This window comes from Macrobrachium nipponense, chromosome 2 (genome assembly GCF_015104395.2).
Source record: "Macrobrachium nipponense isolate FS-2020 chromosome 2, ASM1510439v2, whole genome shotgun sequence".
Classification (NCBI taxonomy): domain Eukaryota; kingdom Metazoa; phylum Arthropoda; class Malacostraca; order Decapoda; family Palaemonidae; genus Macrobrachium; species Macrobrachium nipponense.
In genome coordinates, this window is record NC_087201.1 from 168,859,073 (window position 1) to 168,874,447 (window position 15,375).

A 15,375-nucleotide genomic window follows, 5' to 3' on the forward strand; every position below is an offset into this window, starting at 1 on the left:
GGAAGGGCGTGATAGAGCCAGTCCCGGCAGGGGATGCAACGGAGTGGTGTGCAAGGATGGTTGTGGTAGCCAAGAAAACGGGCCAACCTTGCCTCACTGTAGACTTCCAGCGCCTCAATGCCCACTGTCTCCGTGAGACTCATCATACACCGGCACCCTTCGACATGTTCTCAAGCATCCCCATTCACACGTACAAGACTACAGCGGACGTCCATTGGGGGTTTCACCAAGTGGAACTGGACGAGGATAGCCGCCCACTCACGACCTTCATCACCCCATGGGGGCGGTATTGTTATTGTAGGACACCCATATGTCACTGTTTGGCTTCCGACGCCTACACGAAAAGATTCGATGACGCCCTGCAAGACATCACCAGAAAGCATAAATGCATCGACGACACCTTGCTATACGATCACATCATCGTAGAGGCGTTTTGGCACGTATATGAATTCCTGTCAACGTGTGCCTCTGCAGGTATTACACTCAAGCCTAAGAAGTTCAAATTCTGCAAGAGAGAGGTTACCTTCGTCGGGTACCACTTGGGATGGGAGTCATATAAACCTGCAGACGAACGACTAGACGCCATTCGTAACTTCCAGATGCCAGAGAAGCCCTCCATCACTGATATTAGTTCATGGTTCGGATTCGTGAATCAGTTAGCCCCCTTCCTTGCAACAGCGCCCATCATGGAGCCTTTTAGGGACCTCCTCAGAAAGCCAACGGGGAAAAACGTCTACTGGGATAGCCAGCTACGTAGCAAACTCCAGCAGGCACGGGAGGTCATCTGTCAATTAGCCAAGGACGGCTTGGCATATTACGACAAGACGCGCCTTATGATAATCATGATGGATTGGAGCAAGGAAGGCATTGGTTTCGTCGTCCTCCAGCAGTATTGCGCTTGACAGTCAGTTGACAGCCCCTTTTGTTGCAAGGGCGGCTGGCGTCTTGCCCTATGTGGCAGTCAACACCTCACCCCTTCTGAAGCAGGGTATGCCCCCGTAGAAGGTGAAGCCCTTCCAGTCACCTTGTGCTTGCGGAAGGCCAGGTTGTTCCTACCGAGGTGCCCAAATCTCACCAGCATCACGGACCACCGTTCACTTGTCAAGCTGCTGGGTGATAGGGCTCTTAAAGACGTCATCAACCCAAGATTGTTCAGCTTGAAGGAGAAGACACTCCAGTTCAAGTTTCACATCAAATACCTGCCCGGAAAAAGGAACACTGCCACGGACTTTCTCTCAAGGTACCCGACCATGCGAGCACTCCACGTAGCTTCTGACGTGGATTTGGAGGACGACATTAAAGTGGCAGTGGCATGTGCAACTGTTGCTGCCTTGGAACCGGACATCATCGTGTTGGATGAAGACTGCGTCAGGAGTGCCGCATCTAACGACCCAGTGTATCAGCTCTTGCTTGCTAGGATCGCAGCAGGCGATTGGCCCCAACAGAAGTCACAAGAAATCTCCTGCCTTCGTCCCTTTTTCGGTGTTCGGGATAGGCAGGCCATCAACCAGGATCTGGTGACATACTCGGTGGACCAAGGATGCATACGTTTGGTTATCCCCGAAGATTTACGCCGTCAGGTAGCCGGTAACCTACTCGCAGGACACCAAGGCCTCGACTCTATGCTTAGGAGGGTCAGGCAGTCAGTCTACAGGCCGGGAATAGAAGGAGACCTTCAGCATCACCGTGCCCAATGCACCTCATGTGATGAACACGCCCCTTCACTGCCTCCTGAAGAAATGATACACACGCCGCCAGCAGAATACCCCTTCCAGCAAGTCGTCGCAGATATGTTCCAAATAGATGGCAAAGTACACATGGTATACGCAGACAGACTAACTGGTTGGTTAGAAGTAGCTCACTTCCCCTATGGTGCCACGTCCAACAAAATAAGCAATCACCTTCGATCCTATTTTTCACGTTGGGGAGCCCCAGAGCAAATATCGACTGACGGAGGTACGAACTTGGCCAGCGAGGAGATGGTTGCCGTCTTCAGGAGATGGGGAGTCAAGATCCATCTGTCATCAGCCCAGTATCCCCAGTTCAACGGCAGGGCAGAAGCAGCTGTCAAATCGGCAAAGAGGCTACTCCGAGAAACACGTCAAAAGGTGGAGCCCTTGAGTCAGACAAGACGGCCCTGGCGATACTTCAGTATCTCAACACGCCTCTGAGGGAGATGAACAAGTCGCCATCTCAGCTTGCAACGGGTCGCCAGCTGCGTGACTAGGTACCGACGGCTAGAAGACACCTGTTAGTAGACAGGTATTAGAGACGGACAATACGTCAAAGGGAACTACAAGTGGCAAAATCACAGGAAGCTATGCGCACCCTTGACACCACCAGGAGAATGCCGCCCATCAAACTAGTTACCCATGTACGCATACAAAACCAGGCTACTAAGCAGTGGGACAGAACGGGCGTGGTATCGGAAACTAAGCCCCATCGTCAGTACACAGTCAAGCTCAACGGGAGCGGCAGACTCTCAAAAAGGAACAGACGACACTTGAGAGTCATCGCTCCGTCCCCCAGCGCCCCTGCATCTCAGCACAACACCTCCGCGAGCCCTACGCCCATAGAACCAGTAACGCATTCCATGCAGGACCCCGGCGTCGTTGGTAGGCCCAAAAGGGGTGCCGGTGGACCCAAGTGGCTCCAAGACTTCATATAATGCTGATATTATTTGTTGTTTGCTCATATGATATGCAATTGCACAATTGTATCAAGAATTTATTAATTTTATTCTGTGTATGTGTATTACGTGCATTTGAGTGCCACTAAGCAACGCACTCAGTGTATGTAACTGCATGTTTTTGTACTGAAAAGTTAGTTAAAAACATTTTTCTCTTCGTAGCTCATTTCCATGTTCATAGTGACACTGTCCACTTTAATTTTTGTTATGTATAAGTATAATCTTGAGGGGGGGATGTACGATATGTCTTTGTAATGCACTGCCGGGCAATAACCCGCAACGTGTTTGCGAGTCAGTCGGCTCTCTGGTCTCGTACAATAAATTCCTCTCACCAAGACATCGTCTCATTGCACACCCAACAATCTGTTATCCAGTCCTTATCCATATACCTTCTCTTCTTCCTCTTCTTCTTCTCCTCCACTTCCTCCTCACCAAGAACATAAAAAAATCATATATCCTTACGAATAAACCAGAGTAGTAAGTTTCTTTAAAAGTTTTATCAATATTAACGTTAATATTTCATCCTCACGCGATAAATATATACAATTAAATACCGTTATTTATTAGATTATTAATTCATCTTTTACGTCATCATTAAATAGCTGAGCTGAATGTTGTTTACGATTACGAAAATATTAATTTGTTGAAAGCGATTAAATCATGGGCAGTGAAGACGAGAATGTGAGATGAATGTTAGAGTTTACCATTTGCGTCAAATATAGAAAACGATAGGATTAGAGATTAGAGAAAATGGCTCTCTCTCTCTCTCTCTCTCTCTCTCTCTCTCTCTCATCTCTCTCTCTCTCTCTCTCTCTCTCTCGTCTCTCTCGCTCTCTTCTCTCTCTCTCTCTCTCTCTCTCATCTCTATTCTCCCTTCTCCTCTCTCTACTCTCTCTCCTTCTCTCTCTCTTTCTCTATATTATATATATACTATATATATATATATATATATATATATAATATATATATATATATATATTAATATATATACAAAGGTTTTGCTTATTTTATTAAAAAAAATATTTGGGGCGATTTTATTATATAATTTACATATCATTCGAGCTACAAATGTCCTTTAATATCTAAATTCGCTCTACTTCGGAATTGATATGTTTTCAATTTTTCATATACGTATGTACCGAAGGTACACTCTGCAAGGAATGTTAAGATACAGTTTTTTTAAATCTTCGGACATTTAGTGTTCAATAATGCCACACCTGGCAACTCTAGAAAGGGGGCGGAGCTTTAAAATCATAGCGTTTGTTGCTTTCTAGATTTCCATTAACTTTACACCATAAAGATTCTGTAGAGGTCCTTTAATAATTTATACTTGAATGTAGAAACAGGCTCTATATTATTCGTTAATGTTGATTTGGTAACTTCAGTTCAGGGCAGAATATCGATCATCCTTTTTTAAAACCTACTGTGAAACCTTATTTATAAGTAATGTTTGACACTAAACTGACGTAACATTCATGCGTAATTGTAGACGGATCTTAAACAATGAGAGAAAGTGTTTTAAAATTTGGGCAGCACTTGTGGAAATCGTGAGGAACAATACAGTAAAGAATGAAATATTATGACGATAGAGAGAGGGCGCGCAAGCATACGCCTATCGATAGAGATACTTAATTCATTAATTTACTCTGAGAGATTAAGTGCAATATTTCAAATTTTCAAAAGTGAAGAGAGAGAGAGAGAGGGATGAGAGAGATGAGAGAGAGAGAGAGAGAGGAGAAGAGAGGAGAGCACAGAGTATCTATAGAGATACTTAATTCATTATATTTACTTTGAAAGATTGAGTGATAATATTTTTTCAAATGTTTTAAGAGAGAGAGAGAGAGAGAGAGAACAAAATCTGCTTACGTGAAAGCTTAGGCCTATTTATAACTACTTAATTTCATTATATTTTCTTTGGGAGACTGAGTGGTAATATATATATTTTTAAAGTATGTTTTAGAAGTGAAGAGAGAGAGAGAGAGAGAGAGAGAGAGAGAGAGAGAGAGAGAGAGAGAGAGAGAGAGAGAGAGAGAGAGAGAGAGAGATTATAGTATTGGTGACGGACTTGTGACGGGGGAAAGGCAGAAGAAAGAGCGGTGAGTCGGTGCACAGATACCTGGGAAACGGGGTGATATGACTGCCAAGATCGTGCTGCACTGTGCTAGATAAAATTTGAAGGATCTTAATATTCAAGTTAATTCTCTAAGAAATTCATACCCTAATCTTGATTTCATTCGACAGTTGCCATAACATTCAAAGATTGTAAAAAGACGTGGAAAATTTTAGACACAAGCTGCGGTCATTCTTGCTCTCTTGATATAATATGTACTTTTGAAAATCTGGTTTCATCTGCAAATCATTCCCGAAAAAAGCTGTGTTAAGTAAAAAAAAGTTATTACCACAAATAACTCAATATGTATTGCACAGGCAATTAAAGTCTTATATCGTGCAAATGATGCTGATGTGTTGGGAGATCTTTCAGCCTCGCAGCAAAGAAATGCATTTACGAACTGCCTTGTAATGGGAGCATATAGCCAGAAAATCTTTGAGCTGACATGCTACTTTAACCTTGATAAAGATTTATGTTTAAAAACGGTTGCTTTGTAAACAGCAACTAGCATTCGATCCCTGTCAACGTCAAAGTAATCAAAGTGTGAAATCCGTTACGTAAGCCAGTATCCAGTGACTTGCGCTTTCCCGCTCGAAGTTCTAGGGCTCCTCCACATCATAGAAAACGCTCTTGCGGATGCAACTAGATTTGCTCAACCTACCTTAGCCTTAGCAACATTGGCTGCCATTGGCGTCAGCTAACATTAAACGCTTTGGAATACAAACATGAGTTTGTAGAAGCTAAAAATAATTGCATTCGCCACTTACAATGATACAATAATATCCCCCTTCATGAAGGAAAACGTGTATATATTGTCGTTGTGATACGTAGTACTAAAATCAGAAATTCACATTCTATCTACCAGATCTCTATGAACGAATCCATCTGAGAAATTCCAATTACTTCGGACATATATCGTGTTTTCAAGTATCTGAATGGTTTTGTTTTGCAGTTTTAACTAATATGATATAATTTGCAGTGTATTTTCATATTCTAGATTAAATTTAGCGATATTATGTCTTTTCAGTAAAAACAAATGGGAAATTCGATGAACGAAAGCTAATGAAAACTGTATCTTCAGTTTTCTTGTCGAGTGTACACATATGAAAATATATGAAGCTCTACCTCGGAATTGATATATTTTCATACATGTACCGAAGGTACTTATATGAAAATATAGGAAGCTCTATGTGAGGAATTCCTCTCACAACGATTTTATTTTCTGATGTTTTTGTGTATTCACTTGTTTCCACGCTATTTTTCTTTTATTATAGTTATTATTGTCTGTCTCATAAGAAATTATTGATTGATTTTCACTGCGTATTGCCGTCTGTCAGGTAATCGACAGACAGGAACTGTTACTGTATTTGTATTCATGTGAAAACCCAATATATTCGCTTGCCCATATATTTGTAAAAAGATATGTACGTCTACATTGCATGACATAATAAGGATGAAAGAACCACATCTATTCGAGAATGACACTCTTAACATTATTTTATCTGATTTTGCTATGTTCTGGTACGTAGTATCTGTGGTGCGGTTAGCACCGAAAGGATAGTTTTACACAAAGACGAAGTCTTTTGACATAACGTCGGTGGACGTTTTAGTAACGAAGTATAATTACTGTTTTGGTTATGATAATTCATTTGTCTTTATATATAAATGAAATTGTTCTTGGTGAATGTATTTCGCATATTACGTATGGTAAGAGTTGGTGTTATTGGGTCTTGTTTGTGCTTCTCGCCAGAGAAGCCATTAGGAGAGGTCAAGAGATCGGAGGGGAAAGGAAGGGTAGTAGTTCGCCCCTCTGAACGCTCCTTTGCGTGCCCCTCTAGGGGTGTGTATGCGTAAGTGCGTAGTACACTGTATTGGCGTGATATCGCCCAAAATTGTATTGACACACACCACCAATTAATTCACTACATTTAATAAATATGTTGAAGTTGCACACTATTATATTTGGAATTTATTTTTGACAACGAAGTTGATAATTATTGTAGAGTTTTTTATGTTCATGAAAACCTTGTACGTCAGTTCTACATTCGTGGTAATTGAATAACTTGTCTCTTTTCCCCAACAAAACCCGAATGCAGGACGGAACGGACAGCTTCTTGGCTCAACTTTTGAGGTGACCTGTTATCGAGTGTTGTGTAGTGATGTGTGTGTGGATTTAGAAAGGGCGATTGCCCTGATTATTTGAATTTTGTCGTAATTTGTTTCATTTGAGTGCCATTGATTTACAATTCCCCTTGAGTGATTAATTTCATTTGTCACTTATATGTTATTACTCTTTGATATGTTTAACTTTTAGTTATTAAATTGATTTTAACTTTACATTTATCAAATGCGTTTCAATATCCCTCGATTTTATTTCATTTTTCCTATGTTTCAGTTTTGTGGATGGTGAATATGAATTGATCCGATAAACCTTTATTGTGTTCATATCTTAAGGTTATGCAAATAACTTAGAAACGAGATAACACAGCGGTCCTCTAAGGTCTGAAAATCAACCTGTGAGTACTCGCAACATTTAGAGAGAGAGAGAGAGAGAGAGGCACGTACCTCTCGTCGTATCTCGTGTAGCGATTTATGATCTTAGTTCATGTCTTACAAGGACTGCTCAGTAAGTGAAAGTCCTTAATTGTGCTACTATTCATTAATGGATATTGGTGTGTTATCCTCGTTAATAATGAATTGGGTTGAGAGATATCTCCCCGTAATTTAGAAACCGCAAAGGGAGTTTTGTGGAGTTGTTACGTAAGGCTTTTAGCGGTTTTTGACCAAGTAACAACGTTAAGCATATAATACAGTCCACTATAAGTCCATCTTTTTCGCCACACTCTACCTCGGAATTGATATTTCGGTACATGTATGAAAATATATCAATTCCGAGGTAGAGCGAATTTAGATATTAAAGGACATTTGTAGCTCGAATTATAGATATATATATATATGAAGCACGGTTCGATGTGATAATTATTCATTATATAATTTATTCTGTAACATACAAGATTAATTAACTGTTTTATATTAAAACAAATGTTTTAAGTTTGATTTATGTACGTGTGTGTATATATATAAAGGTTTTTTGCCACGAAGGAAAAAAACCTTTATTTATACATTGCATCACGTTTTATATACTTCGTGATCAAGTTACTTCATATATATATATATATATATATATATATATACATATATATATTATATATATATATATATATATATATATATTATATATATATATATATATTTATATATAAACTGTAATTAGGATTGAAGAAAATAATTGTATATATTAATTTTATTTATGTTTCAGACAATACAAGTTACATGATGAGATCTATGATTGTATTATGGTTTCTGCCGACTGTTCGAGAGGTAATGAAATAGTTCTTCGTAGCCATTAATATTCATGTTGATTTTACAAACTATTGGTGGTGGTAATCACTCTCATTACAGAAAAACAACCCCTGGTCCACAACAGGCTTCAAAGTTCCCTTAAACGTCTTACCAGTTACATGACGCCTTTGGGCAAAGGTCCGTGATGACATAAGGCCAGTCTGAACTAAACACAAAAGTCAAACCTTGATTTAGGTGACCAGAATTCCAAGCCAACAGTCTACATTATTATCCTAACTCTTAGGCCTATATGCCAGTATGAACGCAGGTTCATATGTAGAACATCAACCAGAAACCATAAAATGTCTTCATACCAACCAAAGATTAAGTCAGGTCCTTCATATTGACCAGATAGCTTGAAAAACTAAGCAACTGAGCTTAGCTCAAAGCTTATACAACCTGAATGAAGTCACAGACAAACATATGCCTAGAAATATACTATACAAAAACTTTAGCTCTGTGATTTGTTATATAAGCCTTTGTGGAGCTGGACATTTGAAATTCCAAAATAAACATTTTCACAAAGGAAACATTGAAGTTTCCTCAGTGAAAACCAGTCATGAGTTTCAAATAGGGGTCGAAACAGCAGTGCAGTTGTTGGAAATATTAGAATTTAACCTGTGCCTGTGGAAATGTATCATTATATTTGATTTTGAATTAAAACACTGCAATTTATTTTATGTGGCAAATCTCTGTGGAAATATGGCGAGTTGTTTAGAAAAGCAAAAAGGTAACAAGCTTCATAGTAATGATGCACATGAGAGCTATGACTGTGAAAACTTGAAATCACAGTAACTTGGTATCAGATTATATACATTTTTTCTTGGGATGAAGCTACCCTGGTATTACCAGCAGGTAAAACACACACACACACACGCGCTTTTGAAGCAGTGATTACTACATTGAAAACACATCTGACCCAAGATAAAATCACACAAGTAGGTGTATTCACTGTGAAAGTGTAGCGTGGTATCAATTCGGAATTAAAACAACAGGGTATTTAACACACACAAAAATGCAGTTACTTCAAAGAAGTATTATTATCTTTGAGGCACCACAGATTACTACTTAATGATATATACAGCATTAGAGCTGTTTTTGATAAAAGAGCATCACAGATGGCCCCTGGATGATATTCAGCATCACAGCTGGTTCTTGAGAAACCAGTATCTCAGACAACCTTAGATGGAAAACAGTGCCACAGTTGGCTCTCGGTAAAAAGGTTCTAGGTAAAAGCAGCATCACAGATGGTTCCTAATGGAAACAGCTCCACCACAGTTATTTCTGAAAAAAGAAGAAGGGTAGAATAAGTGGCCCTTTGGGAAAAATAACAATGAATAAATATCCTATAATATACATGCATTCGTAGATCTAGCGGCGAGATGCTCTCAGCACAAATGTGACATATCAAGAGGCTCAACGAATAATGGCATTGCGGATACCTGGCTTAAGACAGGCCATGCTATTAACTGGGATGATTCCTCGGTCATCTGCAGGGTCAAAATAGATCACCACAAAAGGACTCTTCTGGAATCCGTTTTTATTGAAGCCACATCAATAAGGAATTTGAATCACCATCCTGGATTGTCCATTGATCCTCTTTCCTTGTCTCTGTTGCTGTATAAAGATAGAGAGAGAGGTGGGAGACTTACCCTTGTGGTAATTAGAAGTTTCTCTCACACACAGCGTAATATAAGTTGGTACAGATTTGATTCATGAAAAACCAGGTGGCTCCCTTATACAACGAGTAGCAATTTGAGATTCCTTGCACGTAGTCTATCTGAATTGACGTATTTCCTGAATGAGAAAATCAAACAAGAAATAGTTAGAAGTTTGATTCGTGGCATTTGTCCATCGGTGTTTTTGTTTTGATGTTTGTATCTTTCTAGTTTTGCTGAGATACGTTACAGAAAACCATAGCTACAGGTTTCCTACATATTATGTACCATATGAGTAAGTCTTACAAGTTTTCTACGTACAATACGAGTGTAAAGACAATGCAAATTTCCTATGTACTGTATGAAAAAACTATATGGGTTCCCCACGTAACGTACGAGTACACATAGTGAATTACTGTTCTGATATTGTGCCATGTCTTAAATTGTTTTTACCTACCACTGGGGCTGAGCCACATTGCCGGTGCTGCAAATCCCTCCTGATAAAGCCCAATCCAATATTTGTGCTCCCACCTGTTGGAGAGAAGTAATTTTAGTGTCATTCTAATCTTGGCAAATGCATGACCGTAACTCAAAAGACAAATTTTCACAAGTTTGCAATGGCGTCTTGTTTTTGACTGCATGACACGTTCTTTTTGCTTAGAGTAAATAGAGAAAGAGGTGGCCTGGCGGGTGCAACAGAACCTACTTGAGTGACTTACCTCCCTGGTAGAGGCGGAACTGTCATGTCCTCCTTCTTCAGGTCGTTGACGGAAGTAGCCAGCTGTGCTCCTTCAGCTCTGCAGGCATTCTGGACTGATAGAAATTGTAGAGTACTTCATGAACCTTGTAGTATTGGTACTGCCCCTTTTTGTAATCAGATTCTGAAAGTGAATGTAGGTATAGTTCACGTTTAACTGGGCATTGCAGTGTTCCCCCGTTATTCACGGGGTTAGGTACAGATCCCCCCCCCCCCCCTCCCAATTAGCAGAACCCTGCTATTTTTTTTAGGTAAAAGGTTCAAGAAAAACCCACCAAAAAATGTTTCTACCCAGATTTTTGTTAATAGTTTTTTTATCACAAAAGTGGATTTGATGATGAAATTGATAAAAACAAAAAAAAATCCCCAGGAATTTGTGCATATTTTTTTCATGGAAAAATATGCGAATAGGCCTAATATTACGCGAGTAATGGGGGTATATGTTCCAGAGAGAAATCCGCGCGACCTACGTTGAGGTCTGTGTATCTAGGAGTCCGCACACGGGGGTGGAGGTACACTTGTATATATATTATATATCTATTATGTATATATATATATATATATATATAATATATATATATATAATATATATATATATATATAACAGGTCTGCAATTATGACGGGTACTTATATATATATATCATATATATATATATATATATATATATATATAATATAATATATATATATGTCACACGTCGTAAAAACTGGTTGAATCAGAAGTCCAGTATTGACAGTTTTTCTCGACTTACTGAACCAGTGGAAGGTCAAGGCAGAAAAGACGCCAGGGTCTACTTCTATCAGTTCCAGATGGCTAAAGTATGGTTTTCAGAATGAGACAACTCGAGGTCATGCACTGGCCATTCTAATCCATGAGGCGGCTAAGCACTGAACCATTGCCATGGCAGAGATTGCGACACTGACCTGAAAAATGTAGGCAGAGGTTTGGACACAGACTGAATAGGAAGGGGACAGGATAAAAAATCTGTGGATTCCACACACTAGAAACAAATTCTGTGTGATAGAGTCAGATAAGAAACACAGGTCATTGTAAAGTCAACATTTTTCAAAGCATAAGCTGAGATTGAAAGAAAAAGAAGCTGAAAATGTTTTAAATGAAAACTTAGTAAGTCTAGAATACTTAGTTTAGGATAACAAGGAAATCACTGTGACATTAAATTTAAGAAAGTCCAAGTTTTAAAGTGTATCATAAAGTTTTACAGACTGTGCAGTCAAAAACTCATTAAGCGCGGAGAATGGTTCATAGTTTTAATTAAATTCTAAGTGCATCCTGTAGCCCATATACTATAATTTCGTCCGATAAGTACTATGGTCAATGTTCTCCATACTTGACAACAAAGAAATAGACCACATTGCACCAATGAAACTAGAAATTTCTCACAGCTCAGCACAAAATCTGGTGGTTAGGACTGAAAAAGGACCACAAATGCAGGCATGCAGCAGGCTGAAACCAGAAAAAAATTGTTAAAACTCACAAACATAATCCACCGTTTTGTTAGCTTGATGTATTGTGAGGGCATCATCTTCCTGTCGAATATGTTGTTTCTCTCCTGGTATGAATGCTTCTGAGATCTTGATTTACCCCTTTGTAATACAGTCCATTTGACATTAGAATCGTCAACATTGCAGCAGGCCAACAGCATCGTCGGTGCTCCCCTCATCTCGCTTGTTGGAGTTTTTGGGACCTGCTTCTTGAGACTAAGGTTGGAAAGCATGAGATACGAAAAGGTCATAGGGTGATATACCAGCAGTTGTATGGAACAGGATGTCCCGACAAAACAAGAGAGAAACCTATGTGGTTTAAGGGTCCATTGCTCTCTTTGGTGCAAGGTAGGTGAATTTAATGGCACTGGGTTAGTTGGAGCTTGAATATATGATGGAAATAAAAACACATGAGTATATGTGGTTGATGTTTGCTGCAGTGGGACAGTGAAGAGACATGGCAGAAACCAGCAATAGTCTGCAAGTGTTTGCAGTTGTAGAAAATGTGTATGAAATGTGAGGCAAGCATTAATTGGGGCCCACCCAGGGAAATGGAGCAGTGAATGTTGATAGTGATTAGACGAACGGAACTGCTTCAAAACGAACAGGTAGTTTTGGAGCAAATGTAGTGTATGTGGTATGACGAGAGGAAGAGAGAAGAAGAAAGGGGGGGCATCACAGAATAGGTAAAGCGAGCAAGAAAGGCAGCAGGGGTTGTGTTGAAGATATGTCCTAGTTATGCGTTGAGATGGGCTGTTTGCTTTGTATATGCAGTAGTAGAGTGGCTGAGTGGGTGACGAATGTCCATCACGTCTTTTTGTGGTTTGTCGTCTCCAGATCTCCACTCGTCTCTGGCCTCCATTGGTACCATTTTGTGTATGTGTGTGTGTGTGCAGCTGTACCACAGGGCTATAATCATTGAGAAGTCGGTTCATTCCATAACACTTTTAGTAAGAAACATAACTGGGTCCAGTTTAATAATAAAAAAAAAAGTTTTTTTTTGCAAGAATATAAATATTTGGTTTGTGAAGCGAATATATGAACTGTATCCGTTTTAAGGAAGCTACCACCTGACCCACATAGGTCATGAAAGAAGTTGGAACCTGAGTATTGATGTGCCTGGGTTCGTTTATCTGGGACAGGCGAAGACCACTGTTTGCATGCCAGCAATTTTCACCCAGCTTCCCAACCCACTAGGTACCTGGGTGGGTCAGTTGGTGTTGGCGTTAAATTTGATTTAAGAGCCCCAGAATATATACTTTTTGCCATTGCTCCCAGGTGATTGTGGTACATTGCATTTATATATATGTATGAATATGTATATATACACACGAACGCATGCACACACTTCAGTCGCACTTATTAGGCGTGTATGTGACTACGAGCACTTAGCTAAGTTTATATTTTATTCAACACTGATAATGGTTCATCTCCATTTACATACATTCAAGCAAAGGTATCTTAATTCTGACCCACAAACAAAAAAGATGAAAGGGCAGGAGCGTATGTGTGTGTGTGTGTGAGCTAGCTGTCAGGAATAAGTCATGAAATTGGGGAGGTGTAATTGCTCTGTCCACAAAAAGAAGAGGTGACTTTCAGCGTATTACCATTAGTTAGTTGCCTTAGCAACTCTATACACAATGGATACAAATATTTTCGCTTGCTCGGGGAGTGCAAGCTATACTTTGTTTGTTGTTGTTGATGTTGTTGTTGGTGATGGGTAGGAATGGAGAGCCTATGGAAAAGGTCTGAAAAAGGTGTTTTCTGTTTTGCTGTTGAGTTAAAAGATATGGGAATTTTAGAATAGGATATTTGTGATTTATTTATGGGAATGGAAGTGGGAGTAGCAAGCGACTTCTTTGTTGTTGGTGGTGGTGGTGGTAACGGTGGGTAGGAATGGAAGAGCCTAGAAAAAAAGGTCTGAAAAAGATGTTTTCACGTCGAGTTAAAAGATACAGGAATTTTAGGGTAAGATATTTTATGATTGATTTATGGAATCGAAATGTAAAAAGATAAATGATGTGCATTTTAAACAATACAGAACAATGAATTCTAATAAAATATGGCGTAATATTAATCTTTGTCTGTGAAACAAGGAGGTATTAGAAGATGGATTTGGAAATTTTTAAAAAGTAAGGAATGTAATGTTTTTCGACTTATGCGCAGGGGTTGTAAAATCTTTTGCATGCGTCCCCGAGGTACGCTGGAGGTCGTTCAAGCTTTGCCCTTTTATATGTAAGACTTAAGGAGTAACTATTGGTCCCATAAAAACTTTCAGGGGGTTGGGGGCCAGGTGGGGTGGCCGGCCCACAGGAAAATTATATATATATACTTATATAATATATATATATATATATATATATATATATATATATATATATATATATATATTTGACTTTTCTTGATGTAACTGTCCATAGAAATGATAGAAATTTACCTTTTCAGTCTTTCGAAAATCAACTAACATTGCCTCTTTTGTTCATTACTACTCCAATCAACATCAAAATGTTAAATTCTCTGTTTTTTTCTGGAATGTCTTAAGGGCTTTACATGTCTGTAGCCCGCAGTTTATTGACGCTGAAATTAAAACTATTTATGATATTGCATTGAAAACTTAAATACCCAAGTACTTTTGTAGAGTGGCATGGAAAAGAGCTAGAAAAACATTTTATTCAACTAATGACAAACTTGAATTTAGTAAGCATAACATTCTAAAATTACCCTATGATGAAAGGAAAGGTTTAGATTATTCCTAGAATTTTAAAGCTATTTAACATAAAGTTATTTTCAGTAATATTAATGTCAAGAGTTTAATAATTAAAAATTCTCCTAAAGATCTTCCAGGCTGCATATATGATGAAACCTTCCTTGCAAAAAGTGTGATAAAGTCTATTACGGACAGACCGGTAAATCTCTTTCACAACGTCTCAAGCAACATCAATATTCTGTGAGAACTGGGCAAATATCGAATGCATTATTCGTACATATGAGAGATTTAGACCATCCTATTAACTGGAGTCAAGCAAGAGCCTTAATCCCATGTAATGACACAGTTAAAAGGAATATCATTGAATCTTGTTTCATCAAGTCAAATAATAGAAATGTTCTAATTTAAGTCTTGGTTTATTTAAACTTGATGCTTTCATTATGAAAAAAGTTGTAGATAAATAAAAGCAACAAAATTAATATATTCAGTTTTTGCATGTTTTGGATTGTAAAGATACTTTGTAGTTTCGGTTAGGTTTGTGACCGTGT

The 15,375-nt window shown here is 38.9% G+C and overlaps 1 protein-coding gene across 1 annotated transcript; it reads left to right on the top strand.

Annotated features, from left to right (window-relative positions):
• The first annotated feature begins 1,250 nt into the window (after positions 1 to 1,250).
• On the top strand, positions 1,251 to 2,171 carry LOC135221370 (uncharacterized). The gene has a single exon (XM_064259170.1). The coding sequence runs from the start codon at positions 1,251 to 1,253 to the stop codon at positions 2,169 to 2,171; it is 921 nt and encodes a 306-aa protein (XP_064115240.1).
• The last annotated feature ends 13,204 nt before the right edge of the window (positions 2,172 to 15,375 follow it).